The sequence below is a fragment of the Saimiri boliviensis genome, chromosome 10 (genome assembly GCF_048565385.1).
Source record: "Saimiri boliviensis isolate mSaiBol1 chromosome 10, mSaiBol1.pri, whole genome shotgun sequence".
Taxonomy (NCBI): Eukaryota; Metazoa; Chordata; class Mammalia; order Primates; family Cebidae; genus Saimiri; species Saimiri boliviensis.
Window position 1 is genome coordinate 122,343,046 of NC_133458.1, and position 22,361 is coordinate 122,365,406.

Consider the following 22,361-nt stretch of genomic DNA (forward strand, 5'->3'; position numbering starts at 1 on the left):
GAAGTGCTGGGATCACAGGCTTGAGCCACCGCGCCCGGCTATATTCTGGGTTTTAAAACTCAGTCTTCCTCAGGTTACACTCCCAGCTAACTTCCTTGAGGACACGTTCTCGGTCTATACTGAGTCTGCGTTCCCAGGTTTAAGTCCTCAAACCTGGCAGATAATAAATCTAACCATGATTTCTTTAAGTTTTAGAGCTTGTTATTTCACCTTTCCGTCTACAAATCGTTTTTCTCATGTGCCTCTGTCTAACATCAATTTAATTTGTAGACCAGCCAAATAACCTAGAAGGCTAGAAAGAATTTTTCCGCCCCTACAACTATTTCCTCTTGTCCTCTGGCGAAAGTTGTTCCACGTCCCAGGCAAAGAGAGAGCCCCACCAGGCAGCACCATCCGCTCCACAGAGTTGGAGCAATTCCCCCAACAAGCTCCCCTACGGCCCCCACCCCCGCCGTCACCCCCAGGGATCAGCAGAGGAAACGGCATCCATCCCTTGAAAGACAGTAGGCAGGCGAGAACAACTGCAAGTCCTTCCGCTCACACATAGAAGGAAAGGATGGCGGAGGTGGCGAATGGGAGGTCACAGAAACCTGACGACGGCGGCGGAAGGGACACCTCCCCTCTCCAGCCTAACTCCGAGCCATCTTGGCCCTGTTGCCATAGCACTTACAACGGATGCCACTGCGCAGGTCACGCCGCGCCGCGCCGCGCCGCGCCTCCTTCTGGGGACTGCAGTCCAGAGCGGCTGAGGCGAGAAGGCAGAGACCGACTTCTGAGCCGGATGCGGCTGGAATTAGATTTCTACTGGGCGGGCCTGGAGTGAACCACAGACTAATCCTCATTAGCAGAGAGGGATAATTACTGCGATCCTCTACTCCGTCCTGGCAGCAGTTCCTCGGACCCTTTTTCTGCGTAAGGCCCGCCTCCAGCGTGGGCTACAGGCGCAGGCCACGCCCCTCCCGCTGCGTCCCCGCCTCTCCCATCGATCCCCGTAGGAGGGGCTTTGTGGGGGCGGAGCTGAGCTGCGCGGCGCGGGCTCGTCCTTGGTGCTGTGGGATCCCGCGCTTCCGAGACTCACAGTATCCTGGAGTCGCCTGTTTTTTTCCTGCCAGGACGCGCATGAGGGCCCAGTCCATGGACCGCGCGGCCGTAGCGAGAGTGGGCGCGGTAGCGAGCGCCAGCGTGTGCGCCCTGGTGGCGGGGGTGGTGCTGGCTCAGTACATATTCACCTTGAAGAGGAAGACTGGGCGGAAGACCAAGATCATCGAGATGGTGAGTGTGGGGGCTCGGCGCGGCCAGAGCACGCGAGGAGCAGGTTGGGCCTCTTCCGCCGGTGCTGAGCCGCTGCTCGGCGCGACCGTGAGCCGCCGGCGTCGCCTGCTGGGGTGGGGTCTCGCTAGCTCGGGACGCGCAGCTTGGGGGACCCGGCCGCCCCGCGTGCGGCCACTCCGGAGCTCGGTGACAAGGGCTAGGTCTCCGGCTGCGGCCCTCGGCTGCCTGTGGCCTTTGTTAACGTTTCCATTTGAAGGAGCAAGGCAGAAAAGAGATGAATCGGATACAGGCTACCTCGTGCTGCAAAACCCGTTTCTCTGGAGATGTGCTGCCTGTCCCGGGCAGGTCGCTTGCTCTCGCCTTGCCCGCGCATCCGCGTCAAACCGCTGCGGCTAAACCAGTTGCAATTCTCGCAGAGGACTAGTTGTTTACGTTGGGGCTGCCATGAGTTAGATTATGAAAATGTGCAATACGTTTTACAATAATGACAGTCAACTCAGGAGAAAGTCGGGATAGTTTATTTTGTATTTGAATGTATTCCTTCTTGTCTCAAAACTCCCATGAAGTATCTTTGTGTTCATCTTAACACCCCAAAGCTCTTGTATACATTTTCGAATTTTATTTTTTATCGAAGAGGGTGGCTCAAGAAATCCATTTGAGATACATTATAAGTAATTTGTTTCAAAATTGAGGATATTTAGTTTCGTTTGTATTTTAATTGGATCCCACTCAGGAAGACGGTTCTTGCACAAACTTGCATGCTTATGTATTTCCTGAAATGCATAATTCTGGATATACGCCCGATCATGTGCTGTAGCTATACATGTGAATATTTGGGGTCAGATGATTATGATAGAAAATTTACCATCTACACTAAATAATATAATTTTAGTTTGTAGTACTTGGAATTTCTCAACACCTGCAATATGTTCAAACTGATGAAAAGACACGATTTGTTCTGTTGGTTGTATTGACCCCAGGTTGAATACAGACATATTTACATAAGTAAAAGTAGCCAGTGTCCCAGCTATTTGGGAGACTGAGAGGAGGATCACTTAAGTCTGGGAATTCAAGGCCATAATCACAGCCGTGAATAGCTACTGCACTCCAGCCTGGGAAACACAGCAAGACCCTGTCTCTTAAAAAAAAAAAAAAAAATCTCACTTGTCTCATAGTCCTATAGTATTCCTTAATTTTGAATTAATTTATTCTTAAACGGTCTTAATAATTATAAAGGCTTATTAAAATTCATTTCCCCACCTCTGTATGCCCACAGCAGCAAATGGTTTTATTTCAGAAGTTTCATTTTGCTCTTGTTGCTTTCCTGCTTAGGAAACTTCAAAGGCTTTCTTTTGCCCACAACTTAAGGTTAATAATGCCTATTTAGGGGAAAAAAAAAAAAAAAAAAAAAAAGCCATGTCTTCCTGTGTGTGCTTAAACTGTGGATTGGTCTGTTATACCACTTCTGTAAACCAAGTAAGATTAAAAATCAATGTTTTCACAAAATCCTTCAATGATACCATCATAGGAACAGTTTGCTATCTTTGTGACAAATGTTGAAGACCTATCAAGAATACCAATTTATTTGTACTAAAGAAATCAGTCAATATTTGCATGTATATGTAATTTATTAATTCAGATTGTAATATATGTGTAACCTGCTAATGGCTTTTCAGCGGAAAAAGTGAGAAGAGCTTTATGTTAACTTTTATAATTTTAATAGGTTGCTTCTTCAGGTGGGAGAAATATTTGACTGGAGGTCAGAAGACCTGGGTTGGAATCCTAGTTCTATCTTTCTGTAATAATGTAGGTCTGTTCTGCCTATCCTCTACCCTCCTCCCTCAGAAAAATCTCTGCAAACTCATGCTGTCCAATAGACATAGCTCGTATTGGTCACAGCTGATAGAGTTAACTACCTAACAAGTTGGGCCTATCTAACTGACTAAGAAAACCAATGACTTCCAGGACTTGGCTCAAAATGATGCGTTGTCTTTCAAGAGTTTTTAATTGAGAGACTTGAGGAAGTTGCTGGTGGGTTGTGTATGCTACAGCTGAAATATCCTGTAGGGCAGCAAGATTAATGTACAGAGGAAGCCAGTCATAGCCAGGAATTTTGTAAAGCCATTATAAAGATTTCACTCTTTATTTTACAGGCAACAAGGGATCATCAAAGGTTTGCTTTGGCAGGGTATGGTGGCTCATGCCCACATACCCAGCACTTTGGGAGGCTGGGGCAGGAGGATCCCTTGAACCCAGGAGTTCGAGACTAGCCTGGGCAACATAGGGAGACTGTTTCTCTACAAAAATTAAAAACATTAGCCAGTGCAGTGGCATGCACCTGTAGTCCCAACCACTTGGGGGAATCTCTTGAGTCCAGGTGGTTGAGGCTACAGTGAGCCATTATCACATGACTGCACTCAAGCTTGGGTAACAGTCACCCAGAGTCTCAAAACAAACAAACAAAAAAAAACCAACACTGTGTTTTATGAAGATAAGATAAGGTGAATTGGAAAGGAAGGTCCTGGAAAGAAATAAATGTAAGAGGTTTGCAGTATTTCTTATGACAGACGGTTAGGAGCCTTAACCTATGCCACTAGCAATAAGGATGGAAATAAGGGATCAGGAGACAAACATTTCAGAGATAAAATCAACGGGGCTTTGTGGCAGTGCAGACTGTAAAGTCATACAGACTTTAGCTTTGAATCTAGCTTTTCTCATTTATCAAGCCATGTGACCTTGGGCAAGTTACTTAAGCTCTGTGAGTCTCCCATTTTTCATCTATTAATTGGGAGATAATGATAGTACTTACCTCATAGGTTAGTTGTGAAGATTAAATGAGATAACCCATTGCCTAGAACATAATTGCTTTCTTTCAGAGCTTATTTATGATTATTAAATATAAAGGGATTAATTATAAGGAGAAATAACTTTAAGGTTATCAGGTAACTGCTGATTCTGGGTTTGTTATAAGCTAAGATGAAGAGGAGGAAAAAGGGGCAGTTTTGGAAAGTAGCCAGGAAGTAAAGGAAATGTGGAATAACAAGTTCACTTTAAGTCATATGAAATTTGAGTTGATCAAAAAATGACCAAGTAGAAATGTTCATGAATTAGTTAATATACTTAAAGTGCTTAGAAGAGTGCCTGGCCCATAGTAACCAATATATACATTACTTATTATTAGCAACAGCAACTAAAAATGGAAGGCTGGTGCTCTAAAGATAAGTTGGGGCTAGAAATAATATTTTCCAAAATGTCTAGCCTCTCAATGGCATGTATGGGGATGGATATGATTTCTCATCCATAGTTTTACAACGGGAAGAAAACAGAAAACTTGGCAAAGCCTAACATTTAAGGGAGTGTTCAGTAAAGACACTGAAAGCTGTCAGAGGTGGACTAACAGGAAATGTTTCAAAAGAAGGGGCAGAATTAGCTGTGTTCATCTTTTCTAAGGTTAGAAGTTGATGACAAGGTCAGAATTTGGTCTTAGAGGCTATGGTAGCCGTGAGTTGAGCTGCCATTGGTGAAACAAAGAAGTGAAGAAAACTAAAAAATGACTTTAATAGAGGGAACAGTTGTACTGATGATGGGCATTTTGTTTTATTTTTTGAATGGTTGCCACATGAGTATGTTGGTGTGCAGAGGAGTAGTGAAAAGCAAATGGTTAAAGAGGAGGAGAAAGAATTATCAGTCTAGCAAAGTTCCAGGGAGGATGTGGACAGGTGCCTTTTGAAGGAAATACAGAACATCTCTGTCTTTCCTGGAAGAGCGTACTACCTATATTGAGGTATAGTTACTTATTCTCTATATTCTTATTTATGTTACACCTTAATATTTGCAGCCTTATATTAATTGCCTCCACCTACTTCATTCTGTCCTTCTATCCAGCTAATATGATATGACATATAGATCAATGGAACAAAATAGAAAAACTAAAAATAATGCCCCATGTCTACAACATGGAGAAACCCTATCTCTACTAAAAACGTAAAAATTAGCTGGGTGTGGTGGTGCATGCCTGTAATCCCAACTACTTGGGAGGCTGAGGCAGGAGAATCACTTGAACTTGTCAGGCAGAGGTTGCAGTGAACCAAGATCTCACTATTGCACTCCAACCTGGTCAACAAGAGTGAAACTCTGCCTCAAAAAAAGAAAAGAAAAAAAAAAAAAAGAAAACAAAACAAAATATCAGATGTTTTCTGGGTTTTATACTGAGTGAATCAAAAGTCCACTATTGAGTCTGTATTTTAAAAAGGAAGGGAGAAACAACCCAAGTTTTAAACAATTGCTTTAGTGAATCAAATAGGCACTTTATTTTATTTTAGACTAGGTCTCACCCTGCTTCCAGGCTGGAGTGCAATGGAGTGATCATGGCTCACTGCAGCCTCAAACTCCTGAGCTCAAGCAATCCTCCCACTTCAGCCTCCCAGGTAGCTGAGACTACAGGCACATGCCACCACACCTGGCTAAGTTTAATTTTTTTTTTTTTTTTTTTTTTTTGGAGAGACAGGGTCTCACTATTTGCCCAGGCTAGTCTTAAACTCCTGTGCTCAAGCAATTTTTCCACCTGGCTGCCCAAAGTGCTGGGATTAAAGATATGAACCATCATACCCAGACAGACTTCAATATCTCCATATCTCAATTTTTGAATTCTTGATTTGTTTATAAAACATTTTCTCTGAATTCCTATGACATTTCCTGATGATTTCTCGTAATTTAGCAATTTATACAGTGTCTTGTATTGTTTATTATTATTTAAGTTTCTTGAGGGTCTGGCCGTGTGCTTTGTTTTGTTTTGTTTTTGTCTTATTTATTTTTGAGACAAGGTCTCATTCTGTTGCCTGGGCTGGAGTGCAGTGGCATGATGATAGCTCACTGTAACCTCAAACTCCTGGGTTCAAGTGTTCCTCCTGCCTTAGCCTCCCAAGTAGCTGGGAATATAGGCATGTGTCACTATGCTTGGCTAATTTTTTATTTTTTTGTAGAGGCAGAATTTTGCTGTGTGGCCCAGGCTGGTTTCAAAATCCTGGGCTCAAGCAATCTTCCCACTCGGCCTTCCAAAGTGCTGGGATTACAGGCTTGAGCCACCCGACTGGCTGGTCTGTTTTAAAATTAGTTGCATTCAACTAAGAGAAAGAGAGACCCCAAAATAATGACTTTAATAAACAATCACTTTTATTTTTCTAATGGAACGAGAATTACAAAAAACAGGCAGTTGCTTGTATTAATTAGGGCCATAGGATATCAAGGAATAGGTCTTTCACATTTCCCTTGTCTATTCTTCATGATCATAAGATAGTCGTTGCAGTCATGGCCAATGCGTCCATGTTCCAGGCAGCAGAAAGGCAGAAGCAAGGAAGAACATACCTGTTTCAGTCAAGCTGAATTTTCTGCTTACATGCCTGGATTATTTTTATATTTTTTGTAGAGATAGAGTTTTGCCATGTTGCTCAGGCTGGTTTCAAACTCCTGGGCTTAAGCAATCCTCCTACCTCTACCTCCCTAGGATTATAGGTATGAGCCACCATGCCCAGACCATTAAACCCTTAATATTATCAAGACTTAGTCAAGATGATCTTGAATCCCCAAATTTGCAAACATGGAAGTGTTTGTACCAGGTATATATGACTTTGTCCTTTCAAATCATGTTTGTCACATGTTTCCTGTAGATTATCCTCATGCCACAAGTTAACCACATTTTAAACTTTAATGAATCGTTGTTCTCTTATCTAGTGAGCCACTTTTATGTTAGCTAAAAACAGTTACTTCCTGAAACAGTTTTAGCTTAAAAAATTTTTTTTCCTCTTTCCTTTTGTTGTGAATTCACTTACCTAACAGATGGAGCCCCCTTTGAGCTGGATACTTACATTTTAAATTTATTCAAAAATTTCATTCTGGCTAAAAGCCATTACTTCTTTCATTCATTCATTTATTTTAAGAAACAGTATCACGCTCTGTGAGGAAGGCTGGAGTGCAGTGGTACAGTCATAGCTCACTGTAGCCTTCACCTCCTGGACTCAAACCATCCTCCCACCTTAGCCTCCTGAGTAGCTGGGAATACAGACATGTGCCACCGTGCCTGGCTAATTTTATTTTTAGAGACAGGGTCTTGTGACTGGGTGCAGTGGCTCACACCTGTAATCCCAGCACTTTGGAAGGCTGAGGCGAGCGGATCACGAGGTCAAGAGATTGAGACCAGCCTGGCCAACATGGTGAAACCCCATCTCTACTAAAAATACAAAAATGTGCCTGTAATCACAGCTACTTGGGAGGCTGAGGCAGGAGAATCACCTGAACCCAGGAGGCGGAGGTTGCAGTAAGCGATCATCAAGCCATTGCACTCTACCCTGGGCAACAGAGCAAGACTCTGTGTGGGGGCGGGGGGGGGGGGGTTTGGGGCGGGGGAGAGGAGAGACAGGATCTTGTTATGTTGCTCAGCCTCATTACATCTTTAAATCCTTTTACTTTCTTCACCAGGATTACCAATACTAGCCATTAATTGGTCCCAGACTGTGGCAGCAGCATTGGGCAGGAATCATTGGATATGCAAGTTATTTAGCCCTACCCCAGACACACAATCAGAAATTTTGAGGTTGGGCCCAGCAATCTGTTTTAACAAGCCCTCCAGGTGATTCTGATGCATGCTAAAGCTTGAGAGTCGTTTAAACAATTCAGATTCTTACCACAGCAAAATGTAAATTTTATGTGTAACAAAACTTCCTGGTTACTTGTTCACAAATAATAATTAGAATGGGGGCTGCCAGACAATTACTAAATAGAGTGTTGAGGATTTAGAAACATAGGCACTTTGATTTACTTTATTAAAGGCAGTATACATGGGTCAAATGAATGATGGTGCATTTGTATAATAAAATATTGAGCAGCTGTGAAAAAAAGGTAAATCTGTATGAGTTAACTTTTTTTTTTTTCTTTGAGACGTAGTCTTGTTCTGTCTCCCAGGCTGGAGTGCAGTGTTGTGATCTCGGCTCACTGCAACCTCTGTCTCTCAGCTTCAGGTGATTCTTGTGCCTCAGCCTCCCGAGTAGTTGTGATTACAGGCTCCTGCCACCATGCCTGGCTAATTTTGTATTTTTAGTAGATATGGGATTTCACTATGTTGGCCAGGCTGCTCTCGAACTCCTGACCTCAGGTGATCCACCTGCCTCAGCCTCCCAAAGTGCTGGAATTACAGGCGTGAGCCACCGTACCCGGTTGTGTTAACATTTTTAAAAGCTCAAGAAATGGTGACAAGGGGAAAAGGCAAGTTGCAGAACAGTTGTGCTCCCAAAAGAAATACACATGTATATGCTTATGTCATTAGAAATATTTAAAAAAAAAAATTAGAAGCTTCTTCTAGTTTTACTAATGACATCGGACTTGGGAGGATGACACTGGGAAGGGAGACTTCAACTTTTTCATCCTTTAACATTTTATGTTGTTTGACATATGAGCATGTATTGCTTTTATATATTTTTTAAATTGTTTTTTTTAAAAACAACTGTATTTTCTAAAGCGTCAGGACTACATTGTAGAACATCTCTATTACCAGTATAAGATATTTGCACTTTATTTGCTAGAGTCTCTTGGGTATGGTTTTTAAAGTAAGCAATACCATCTGGAATACATTTTGATAAATTAAACTGATAACTGAGCACACACTAAATTAACATTATTAGAATCTGGAGGTGGAGAGCAGAAATTAAGGCTCTATTAAAAATAATGAAGTATTCAACTGTTACAGGAGCGGTGGAAAATGGAAGTCAGAAAAGAGATGAGTTACAGAGGACTTTATACCTTTTGCACAGTGTTTTGAATTATCTTTAATTTTCATAGTTTGAATGTTCCCTGTGTATTTTATGTTAAATAGTTTCCATATTTACCTCTTTTGTTTGCTTTAAAAATAGTTCAGACATCACATATTTAGAATTATTAGAGAGACATATAAAGAATCTTAAGTCCTATTTTAATCTTTATTCTCTTTTAAATTAGAGTTTGTAGTTTGTATCTTCAGCCTAACAACTTATTTGACATGTAATGTCATTAAACCATACCTGATAGGTGTTTTGGTGTTTTTTTTTTGTTTGTTTTCTCTCTTTCTCTCTCTCTCCTTAAAAACAATAGGGAAATCTACACAATTCAGTTTTTCCATCAGCAGGTGGCAGTCTTCTCTGGCTGTTGTGGCACACTGCTATTCTGTATCAAATTATCTTTCATGTATTACGCACTTTTAGTTAACTCTCAGAATTGCTTAAACCATTAATCTATGCAATTTAAACCAAGTACGATAACCTTCTGCCATTATAGACTTAAATGCCATTTTGTCTTTTTTTCATATATGTTTATCTTCCTCATTTTCAAGGTGCTAATAGATTACGAAGTAGTTTAGCAGTTCATTGAAGAGTTGCTTCATTTGTTTGTCAAGTTCCTTCTTGTAATTAGGTGGAAGTAGATAGCAAGTGCCTGCAAGATCCTTCCTGTCCCGGTTCTGTCTTCTCTACTGCCTTGTCAGAAGGCACAGCCTCTCCCTTACCTCCAATATCATATTGTTAGTGGCTCAATCTTTCCCCCATGAACAAAGATTCAGTTTTTCAGTCTATATGGATTTCTCTATCAAATGGCTAGAGTTCTAAGGGAAATAAGTTGCTAGAAAAACATTGATGAGATGGGGAAAAAGTTGAGAACCCAAGCATTATACACAGCACAGCCAAATGTTGCAAAAGATGCTCACTGTAGTCAGCTTAAGAAAAAGGGAGGCTCCACTGGGACTAGAACTAGAAAGTACTTAGAAACTGATTCCCATTTGGGTTAATTTGGCACTGTGCTATCATTCTGTAACTAGGGAAAAACTAAAATTTAGAGTTGTCTGCTATCACCAAGTATATTCTACGTGTTTATTTAATCCTTAGAACACAATCCAACTGGCAGTTACTTTCCTAATTTTCTGTTAACTCAGGAACTAGCTAGGAAGTAGCACAATCAGCATTCAGTCTGATTCTTGTATTCTGAAGCTTTTGGATAAAGTTTCCCTGTTTGGGTAATTTAAACAGCTGTAAATTTGTTGCCAATTTTTAAAATTTTGATGTCTGTCCACGACAGATAAATAGAATAAAGATTCTATTTTGTGCACAATATATGTATAAAAGAGATTTTGTCACATGTTCCTAATTTTGGTAGGATAGCGAACTCTAGTATTCCATAATTTTTGTTCTGCAATTCTCTGTGTGTGGCTTATTTGGTAATGGTATACAGTATCTTTTTCTTTTAACAAGTGATGTAATCTGTGGCTTGAACAGAAGACAATCTTGTAAGGGAATGGGATGGTCTTTGAAAGTTTAGTAGTTGGTAAATCCTTGGTTCAAATCTCAGCTCTGCCACATTTTATTGGTTTATCCTTGGACAAGATAGTAAACTTTTCTAAACTTCAATTTCCAATTATTTAGAATGGGGATGATTCACCTAAATACTCTTATGCCTCATTTACTTCAGGGTATTATATTAAGAATATATTCTCAGGGCCGGGCGCGGTGGCTCACGCCTGTAATCCCAGCACTTGGGGAGGCCGAGGCGGGCGGATCACAAGGTCAAGAGATCGAGACCATCCTGGTCAACATGGTGAAACCCCGTCTCTACTAAAAATACAAAAAATTAGCTGGGCATGGTGGCGCATGCCTGTAATCCCAGCTACTCAGGAGGCTGAGGCAGCAGAATTGCCTGAACCCAGGAGGCGGAGGTTGCAGTGAGCCGAGATCGCGCCATTGCACTCCAGCCTGGGTAACAAGAGCGAAACTCCGTCTCAAAAAAAAAAAAAAGAATATATTCTCTTTGTCAGGCAATGTTGCTGTAAGGCCTAATAATTATAATTAATTAAGAATATGTTCTTAGTGTTTGTATTTTATTTCACCTGATGTTTTAAAATAATTATGTTTGGTAGAATTCTAACAGTATACTATTCTAAGTGCCTTCCTGGATTATTAAAATGAAAAAAAGAGATGATAATCATAAAGTTGCAAACAGTGCTTACCACATAGTAGTTGTTCAGTAAATATTGTCCTATCTTCTCCCTTCTGTTAATAAAGCTAATTTTGTCCAACTTACTTTTAGACATGATACTCTCTTAAAGTAGGTTTAATTATGTAATGCATTAAAAACATTGTCTCTAAACAATATTCCATTTGAGCCCTCAGACTTGGAGATAGCAGAATGTTTAGTTATGTCATGTATCTTTCTTAAAGTTTAAAAAGATGGGATATGGGGAGATATCCAGCATTATGGCAAATTTTGAGCAACAATTTGTAACCTGAGCACTTAGCACTGTAGAAAACAGAGCCTGATTCTGTTTGCATGCTGTAATCATTGGAGATGATTAAAGTGACCCAGGGGGTCTTGGAGGCGTTACCTATATAATTATTTCATTCTGAGCTACTGAAATTTGACTAAAACTAAACAAGAAACATAAGTTATAGATAATAAAGCTTTCATATAAGTTTTACTCACTTTTGAATCCCTTATAGTACACTTAATAGCAAGTATAGATCATGTGATTCATTATAGATTTCTGAAAACTAACTTATGAGCTCCACATTCATGGGTTTCCAATCATATGACCTAACTTTAAAGAAGTCTTAATAATTGGACTCATGAGTACCTGAATTATGATCCAGCGTTTTGTTTTTTTTTGTTTTTGTTGTTTTTTTTTTTTTTTTTTTTTGAGACGGAGTCTTGCTCTGTCACCAAGCTGGAAGGCGGTGGCATGATCTCAGCTCACTGCAACCTCTACTGCCCAGGTTCAAGCAATTTCCCTGCCTCTGCCTCCTGAGGTAGCTGGGACTACAGGTGCACACCACTACACCTGGCTAATTTTTTGTAGTTTAGTAGAGACAGGGTTTTACCATGTTGGCCAGGATGGTCTCAATCTCCTGATCTCGTGATCCGCCTGCCTTGGCTTCCCAAAGTGCTGGGATTACAGGCATGAGCCACTATGCCTGGCTATGTTCCAGCTTTTTTTTTTTTTTTTTTTTTGAGACGGAGTTTCGCTCTTGTTACCCAGGCTGGAGTGCAACGGCACGATCTCAGTTCACTGCAACCTCCACCTGCTGATTTCAGGCAATTCTCCTGCCTCAACCTCCTGAGTAGCTGGGATCACAGGCACACGCCACCATGCCCAGCTAATGTTTTGTATTTTTAGTAGAGACGGGGTTTCACCATGTTGACCAGGATGGTCTCAATCTCTTGACCTTGTGATCCACCTGCCTCGCCTCCCAAAGTGCTGGGATTACAGGCTTGAGCCACCGCGCCCGGCCTGTTCCAGCTTTTTACAAGGAATTTGTTCATTAAACTTTTACCAGGCCGGGCACACCTGTAATCCCAGCACTTCGGGAGGTGGAGGCAGGAGGATCATCTGAGCCCAAGAGTTAGAGACCACTCTGGGCAGTATAAAGGGACCTCATCTCTATTAAAAATCAAATACATACATACATACAGACAGACAGACAGACAGACAGAAGGAGAAAGAGAAAGAGGGGGAGGGAGGGAGGGAGGGAAGGAAGAAAGGAAAGAGAGAGAGAGAAAGAAAGAAAGGAAAGAAAGAAAGAAAACGCACATATACAAACCAAATATATCAATACCATAAATGAAGACTCCATTTATGGTATTGCCTTACATCCTGTTTTCTTTAACCTGACCTACCTATTGCAACATAAATGTCATTTCCTCTAAAAGCTTAAATACAGAATTTAATCCTATTTAAGAAAGTAAAATAGACACACACACACACACACACACACACACATATATAAATATGTATATATAAAAGCCAGGTGTGGTGATGCATGCCTGCAATCCCAGCTACTCGGGAAGCTTAGGCGGGAGGATCACTTTGAGCCTAGGAGGTTGAGGCTGGTGAGCTGAGATTGCACCACTGCACTCCATTCTGGGTGACAAAGTGATACTGTGTCTCAAATAAAAAAAGAACTAATTTATCTATTCTATTTTGTATTGTTTCTCTTTTTATATCATATAATACACATTGATATAAAAGTTAGTGAATCTAGATGAGCAAAAGAAATCTATAATTTTCACCACCTTAAAAAACTCCTATTTTAGTAAATGTACTTCCTTTTTTTGTATGCATATAATTATTAAGTATAGTTTTTTTTACCCAAATGAAGTTATTCTGTAATGTTTTAAATCAAGATTATTTGCTTAACTTATTCATTCATATATTTGTAATTATATTTTCATGACTGTTATATTTAAGCTATTATATCACATGGACATCATAACTTTATTTTAAAATTTCTTTAATTGATACAGAGTATTTGTACATATTTATGGCTTACATGTGATATTTTGATACATGCACAGAATGTGCATTGAATGTGTAATGATAAAATGACACGGTATTTAGGATATCTATTAACCCCAACATTGTTGAATGTAATATATGTTATCAAAACTTTTCTCAGGTTAAACTAAGTACTTTGATTTACTATATATTTTTTCTTTTTTTTTTTTTTTTTTTTTGAGACGGAGTTTCGCTCTTGTTACCCAGGCTGGAGTGCAATGGCGCGATCTCGGCTCACCGCAACCTCCGCCTCCTGGGCTCAGGCAATTCTCCTGCCTCAGCCTCCTGAGTAGCTGAGATTATAGGCACACGCCACCATGCCCAGCTAATTTTTTATATTTTTAGTAGAGACGGGGTTTCACCATGTTGACCAGGATGGTCTCGATCTCTCGACCTCGTGATCCACCCGCCTCGGCCTCCCAAAGTGCTGGGATTACAGGCTTGAGCCACCGCGCCCGGCCATATTTTTTCTTTTTTTACTTATTTCAAAATTGGTTCTAGCACAGTTTACTATATTGTGTATATTAAGTTTTGAAAGGGCTATATTTTGCGGTTTCTTCTATTTATAGACTTTTGCAACTCAAGTTCTCACCTGCCAATCCTTCATATGATTTCAGATAATTTAGCTATTAGTTACTATTATTAATTCATGAATTTAAATCTCAAAATAATTTTCTTTACTCTCTTGCCTTAATGTGTTTATTTGGCTCAGTAAGAAGGAAAGGTAGTGCGCCGGGCGCGGTGGCTGAAGCCTGTAATCCCAGCACTTTGGGAGGCCAAGGCGGGTGGATCACGAGGTCAAGAGATCGAGACCATCCTGGTCAACATAGTGAGACCCTGTCTCTACTAAAAATACAAAAAATTAGCTGGGCATGGTGGCGCGTGCCTGTAATCCCAGCTACTCAGGAGGCTGCGGTAGGAGAATTGCCTGAGCCCAGGAGGCGGAAGTTGCGGTGAGCCGAGATCAGGCCATTGCACTCCAGCCTGGGTAACGAGCGAAACTCCGTCTCAAAAGAAAAAAAAAAAAAGAAGGAAAGATAGTAAGTTAAATCTCACTTTTTACTCCTCATTTAGATGGACTCGATATAGTGCACTAATAATAAAAACTTAAAATGTATTACCTTGGCCGGGTGTGGTGGCTCACGCCTGTAATCCCAGCACTTTGGGAGGCCGAGGCGGGTGGATCACGAGGTCAAGAGATCAAGACCATCCTGGTCAACATGGTGAAACCCCGTCTCTACTAAAAATACAAAAATTAGCTGGGCATGGTGGCGTGTGCCTGTAATCCCAGCTACTCAGGAGGCTGAGGCAGGAGAATTGCCTGAACCCAGGAGGTGGAGGTTGCGGTGAGCCGAGACTGCGCCATTGCACTCCAGCCTGGGTAACAAGAGCGAAACTCCATCTCAAAAAAAAAAAAAAAAAAAAAAAAAAATGCATTACCTTTCTGCCATTTTTAATATAACATATAACAAAATAGTGATCTTAAACAATATTGTTTGTTTCTTTTGAAGGGCAAGTATATCAATTGTCAGATGTAGGAGTCCAAAATTAAAACAGAAAACGTTTCGTCTTGTTCCATTTCAGGTATAGAGATTCAGCTATAATAAAATAAAAACATCTGGGAGGCTAAGGTGGGAGGATTGCTTGAGCCCAGGAGTTTAAGACCAGCCTACTACAACCTATAGCAAGACCCGACTTTTTAAAAAAAACAAAACAAAACAAAGCAGAGCAAGGCAGCATGCACCTGTGGTCCCAGCTATTCTGTAGGCTGAGGCAGGAGAATTGTTTGAACCCAGGAGGCAGAGGTTGCAGTGAGCCGAGATTGCACCACTGCACTCCAGCCTGGGTGACAGAGCAAGACTTTGTCTCAAAAAAAAAAAGAAAAGAAAAGTCAGTGCTAAGCATATTGAAATATTCAAACATATGGCATTTAAAAGGAGAGCTAAGAAAGACTCCCTTTATTTATGTTATTGTCTTATATCCTATTTTCTTGAATCTCACTACCTGTTGAAACATAAATGTCATTTCCACTACAAGTTTAAAGCAGAATTTAATGCTTTTTAAGTAAGAAAGTAAAAAAGATATAGTTCATGTTCAACAATTTCACTTGAGTTTTTGAAAATTAAGTTAATCTAGATTTTTGCAACTTTTTTTTTTTTTTTTTGAGACAGCCTCCCTTTGTCACACAGGCTGGAGTACAGTGGTGTGATTGCACTTCAGCCTCTACCTCCTGGGCTGAAGTGATCCTCCAACCTCAGCCTCCTGAGTGATTGTGGGTACAGGCACATGCCTCCACAGTTGGCTAATTTTTTAACATTTTGTATAGAGACATGGTCTCCCTATGTTACCCAGGCTAGCCTCGAACTCTGGGGTCAAGAAGTCCTCCGGCTTCAACCTCTCAAGGTGCTGGGATTTCAGACATGAGCCACAGCCCCCCGCCTAGATTTTTGCAAAGTTTAAGAAATTGAGATGGGAACCATACGTTCTCCTCAGTTTGCATACACAAATGTCTGTAAATTCATAAGTGCTGCAGTCATTCTCACTCATAGTCAGCTACTAGGATAAGTTTTTGCAGTGATCCTAAATGATAAAAAAAACATGAGGTTGGATGTGCTGGCCTAGTGCCTATAGTCCTTGGGAGGTTGAAGTGGGAGGATCACTTGAGCACAGGAGTTCCAGGCTTTAGTGCACTATGCCAATCAAGTGTCTGCACTAAATTCATCATCAATATAGGAACCTCCTGGGAGTCGGGGACTACCAAGTTGCCTGAGGAGGGGTGAAGTAGCCTTGGTTGGAAACAGAGCAGGTCAAAACTCCTAAGCTCATCAGTGGTGGAGTCACACCTGTGAATAGCCACTGTTCTACAGCCTGGACAACATAATGAGACCCTGTCTCTATGGGGTTTTTGTTTGTTTTCTTTTGAGACAGAGTCTTTCACTGTCTCCCAGGCTGGAGTGCAGTGGTGAGATCCCAGCTCACTGCAAACTCCACCTCCTGCATTCAAGCAATTCTCCTGCCTCAGCCTCCCAAATAGCTGGGAGTATAGGCATGGACTACCACACCTGGCTAATTTTTTGTATTTTCAATAGAGACAGGGTTTTGCCATGTTGGCCAGGCTAGTTTCGAACTCCTGACCTCATGATCTGCCTGCTTTAGCCTCCCAGAGTGTTGGGATTACAGGCATGAGCCTCTGCGCCTGGCCAAGTCTCTATGTTTTTTAAAAAATTTTTAATTTAAAAAAAAATTTTCATTTGCCATTCATTTTCAAAAAATGTAATAAATCATTGTTTCATCTCTTTTTTCTGCCCCTTATACATTTTAAACCATATTCGTATCAACATTTATAGTACCTTGTTTCATTTCTATTTTGAATAGTCATTATATTGAAGTCAGTTCACTGTTGTCTTCAGGGAAGTTTGAAGAGAAGTCACATACCTAGACTGATGTTTTGCATGTTTAAAAAAATCATCTTTCTATTTACATCATGGAGCAATTAGCAAGAACAGGTTTCGCAAGAGTCAGTATATTGACTATTGCATCTCATCTCCTATTAAATTGTCTTCCTTATATGGTGGCTTCATTGTTTAGCTTGGAATAACTTCCTAGGGTGTCATCCAATTTAAGTTTAAAAATACATTCCTTGTTGGAATGGTAGTTGGATTATAGTAGCCCAACTATGAGTTAGTAGGTAAGTCTAGATTGTATTGTTGAGAAATAACTATACTTGCTACAGGTTTTACGTGGGATTACGATGTGATTTCATTTACGTGCAACTTTTAATTAATGTAATACCTTGTTTTCTTTACTTTCCTGTCTCAATATTAAAGACAATAAGTTATTAAAGCTTAAATTCATACATTTGATTTTCTGTGGGCTTTTTGTTTTTTCATTATTTGAATTTCTTTTTTTTTTTTTGAGGAGGAGTTTCGCTCTTGTTACCCAGGCTGGAGTGCAATGGCACGATCTCGGCTCACCGCAACCTCCACCTCCTGGGTTCAGGCAATTCTCCTGCCTCAGCCTCCTGAGTAGCTGGGATTACAGGCACACCCCACCATGCCCAGCTAATTTTTTGTATTTTTAGTAGAGACGGGGTTTCACCATGTTGACCAGGATGGTCTCGATCTCTCGACCTTGTGATCCACCCGCCTCGGCCTCCCCAAGTGCTGGGATTACAGGCTTGAGCCACCGCGCCTGGCAAAGAACTGTTTTTTTTGGTATTTTTTTTTTTTTTTTTTTTGAGACGGAGTTTCTCTCTTGTTACCCAGGCTGGAGTGCAGTGGCGCAATCTCGGCTCACCGCAACCTCCGCCTCCTGGGTTCAGGCAATTCTCCTGCCTCAGCCTCCTGAGTAGCTGAGATTACAGGCACGTGCCACCACGCCCAGCTAATGTTTTGTATTTTTAGTAGAGACGGGGTTTCACCATGTTGACCAGGTTGGTCTCGATCTCTCGACCTTGTGATCCACCCGCCTCGGCCTCCCAAAGTGCTGGGATTACAGGTGTGAGCCACCGCGCCCGGCCTTGAATTTCTAAGAAATCTTTTGATGGCAAAACATGAAGTGGTAATTTTTAGTTTTTCAAGTTGATTGAATAACTGACTATCTAAAAAGCTCTTAACCAGTTACTCAGAAATACAAATGGATATCTCTTTCTCCATTGATGAAGACATCCAGTTTCAACGTTAAAAGGGGAGCAAAAACAATCTTCCAAAGATTTGAATTCTCTACAAGTGCTCTGCTCTCTGGCATATGAATTTCAGATCTAGAGTTTGCCACTAGGAGTGATAGGAGTGGTTTCCGTTTCTATGTCAATGAGTAAAGAAACTCCAAGGCAACAGGGCCCAGTTATTGTGTACAGAGATGAAAGTCCATTGTGCTGTTAAAGAACCTGCCTTTACAACTTTGTACGTCCATATCCTTCGTATCCCTTCTCAAAAAAACGATTTTTAAGTACTCTAGAGCTATTAGAAACAAAATTCAGCATCTTTGATTCAGTGCTTTGCTTGTGTCCTTGTTTCTTGAGCCACTGTGCCCAGCCTGGGTAGTTTTTAACAGCAATTTTAACATTTGTTCGTGTTGTTTTTAGTAGAGAACGATACTTCACAAAATTTGATTACTGAAATATTACTTAAACTAGATTCCTCTGAGGGCAGTAGAGAGAAAGCTGATAATAAAAATGTATTTACATAAGTGTTGCATAGCCATGTTCCTAATGATAAAGTTTCCCATAGCCCATGGCATAACTTATCTATCAGGTCCTGACACATGGTATTAGCATATTGCCACCCTAATATTTAGGTTAAAAGCAAGACTAATTATCTTTAAAAAAAAATAAAAATATTTTCTTCACGACAATTGGACTGCTCTTATTTTTAACAGGAAGAAACTTTTCCCCCAAATGTTTAAAAATAGAAATTTTTATTTTCAGATTTTATGGCTGGTCTTATTTATTAAAAGTATAGGAAAACATAAAAATCACTTTAAATCTCACTACCCTTTGATAAAGACTGTTAACATTCTGTTGACTACATTTGCATATATCATGTCTTTTTGTTCATGGACTTTAAGTGAGCTAATCTTTTTTTTAATATTGTGGTAAAACATGCATAATATATATGTGCCATTTTAACCATTTTTAAGCATTTAATTTGGTGGCATTAAGTACATCTACACTGCTGTGCAACCATAACCACTGTCCACTCCAGAACTCTTTTCATCTTTTAAAACTGAAACTTTATCTGTTGAGCAATAATTCTCCATCCTCCTCCTCCAGCCCTGGCAACAGCAACCTAATCTTTTTTACTTTGTATTAAAATAGAATATACAGAAAAGTTCACATATCAGAAGTACACTGACAAACCACCAACAAACCACGAGGAAGGGAATGTTTTTAAGTGTTAGTGTAGAGTTTCCTCTTTTCTTTCCAGAGCCAGTTGCTAGTTCTAATAGTACAGATTTACCTTCTCTTAACCATCACGTAACTTCAACTGATAATGTTATATAGACTGACTGGTAACTAGCTCAGAGCTAGCGAGGCTGTAACCAAGAGCATGTATAAAGTACTGTGCAGCAATGCGTCACAAGGTTTTTGCATAGGGCTTAGTCGAGGCTTTTGGAACCGCCCTCAGTTGCACCTTGTGCTATATTAGTGCTTCTCAGACAGGAAGAATTTTCTTTTGCTGGTGAAGCTCGTCCGGTTATCTTCAGGGTAAGTGTGTACAGTTCATATAAATTAGTTTCTCTTGTCTAACTTTGTATGATTCTTACTTGATTCTGTATCTTTTTTAAAATGCCCAAAATTTCAATTACAAACTTAGGAAATTAGAGAATGATCCAGTTTAATGTAAAACTTCTTCATAATTTGTGAAAACATGAATATGCAAAACTTTGAAGAGTCTTAGGTCTCAAAAATAATATTTTATGTGTATTAATTTTAAGAGTTTCTTGTTTTACATGTAGATGTTAAGAAAAAACAAAGTACCTTCAGAAGTCGCTTTCCAGGTTGAGGGGAAACACTGTAAGATTCAGTTATGTTATTCTTTCAGTTGCTGTGTGACTCAGTTTTACTGACAGCCACAGGCTTTTTGTTACTAGGATTAGAAACAGTTTATTATGAGTAGTAATAAAGATTATCAATTTTTATTTTGTGCATGTGAGCTTTACCCAGGATTTTATAGAATGGGATTATCACTGGTATGTTTTATGAATTGATAAAAGCTAGATTACTGATTTATAACATTATATATTGAAAATTAAGATTCAAAAAGGTATATTACAGTAAAATCCTAGAATATTATAGCTAAGTTGTATTTAAATAACTGAATTCTCTACATTTTTTTTTTTCCTTAAAGAGAAAGTAGATCATTCAGCAGACCATTTCTTAAAGCAGTTTGCTTGGTTTTTATTGGCAGCCTGCATCCAAGCCTGGTATCGCTGGATATTGCTTGTCAACTATGCTGTTGTTCTAGGACAAACTCAAGGACAGAAGAACTACCTTAAGGGTTGTCATTAGTTTTCATGTGCTGTGTGTGTGGCTTGCTTATCTTGAAAAACGCTATTAGATATTAGAGGCAGTGAGAGTGGGAAGGATAGAGGAATAAATTCTGAACACTGAAATTGTTTATTTGCATAAATATCCACAGAATTCTGACTTCGTAGCTGCCTTACCATTGAGGAAAATTGGTTAAAATTGCCCATTTTTAAATAACTAGTTTTTGAAATCTGTTTTTTCCTCTTTCACCTATATCCTCTTCTTTCCTTCCCATCCTTTGCTATTCAGTTTCATTTTTGTTTTATGCCTGTATCGAGAAAGTTTCACTTTGCAGTTTGTGTGTGTCTTTTTTTCCCCACTGCTGAGTTAAAAATCTAATTAGGGAGAATTATTTAAATGTTCCCCAAAATTATTACAACAATACAGAAATGATGAACTTGTCATTTGATTTTGCATTTACCCTAAGAAAGTAACATTAAAAACAAAAAACAAAAAACAAAAAAAAACCCAAGCTTAAGAAAGATAAATAGTACAGGTCGCTGAAAAAGTGCCGGAAAAATTGATTCACCATGGATGTTTGGTACTGTTGCTGATACTCTGTTCATATTATAGTAATATATGTTTTTTCTTGTGTAATACATAGTGTACCATTCACAATTTTATTACCTTATCAATGTAGTTTACATGTTCTGCGAGCATCACAAAGCAGTCACAATTTTTAAAGCTGTATTACCGAATTTAATCTTTTTAACTTTCCTGTAAGACAGTCAAGTAGACCTTTAACAGTGATCAGTTTGCCCACCACATGTTCTCACTCATAGGCGGATATTGAACAATGAGAACACATGGACACAGGGAGGGGAGCATCACATACTGGGGTCTGTTGGCGGGGGGAATAGGAGAGGGACAGCGGGGGATAGGGAGGTTGGGGAGGGATAACGTGGGGAGAAATGCCAGATATAGGTGACGGGGAGATGGAGGCAGCAAACCACACTGCCATATATGTACCTATGCAACAATCCTGCATGTTCTGCACATGTACCCCAGAACCTAAAGTGCAATAAAATATATATATAAATTTTTTAAAAATCTAAATGCACATGCAGTTTAACCCAGAATCTCCCTCCTGGGACTCTGTACTATAGAAATGAAAGCTCCAATGTCTGTCTGTCTCTCTCTCTCTCTCTCTCTCTGTCTCTCTCTCTCTCTCTCTCTCTCTCTCTCTATATATATATATGTATACACACACACACACACACACACATACACACACACATAAAAGTAATCAGTTTGCATTCAGATTCTTGAAGACTTACTTTAAATCAGGTAAATTTTTTCATGTAGACATACCAGTTTTCATTAATTGACTTGTAAACTATCATCAGAATGAAATACCATGATAACTAAAGTTTTCAGTTATCAAGTTTGTGTTAAGTGAAGTTCTTACCTCTTGTTTCAGTCTTTAGCCTTGTCCTACATATTCCTTGTAAAGAACTCTGCTATAGCAGAGACCTTAATCTCATATAAAAAGCACACAAAGTAATTATTTTCCAGTTTCCACATTTTCCAGTTCACGTTTAAAAGCTCTGAAGACTTAAAATGTTAAAACTTCCTTTGAAGAGAGTTCATAGTTCAAGAGCAGTATTTTCTATTTTTGAACATGTCTTCTACACTTGATGTGTTTTTTTCCAGCAACTCTTCTCTTCAAGCATCTGCAACAGATGACCATTGGCAAAGTAAGCCAGAACTTTATATACCAGG

The 22,361-nt window shown here is 39.9% G+C and overlaps 1 protein-coding gene across 4 annotated transcripts in view; it reads left to right on the top strand.

Moving 5' to 3' along the window:
• The first annotated feature begins 990 nt into the window (after nucleotides 1–990).
• Nucleotides 991–22,361, top strand: part of NT5C3A (5'-nucleotidase, cytosolic IIIA) — a 45,163-nt gene continuing 23,792 nt past the window's right edge. The window contains exon 1 of one of the 4 annotated variants that reach the window (XM_039462146.2): nucleotides 991–1,272. In XM_039462146.2, coding sequence (XP_039318080.1) covers nucleotides 1,120–1,272 — 153 coding nt within the window. In that variant the 5' untranslated portion in view covers nucleotides 991–1,119. Of the gene's footprint in view, nucleotides 1,273–18,127; nucleotides 19,818–21,868; nucleotide 22,361 lie in introns of those variants that run through there. The other 3 variants (XM_039462147.2, XM_039462148.2, XM_074379865.1) reach the window with 3 other exon arrangements.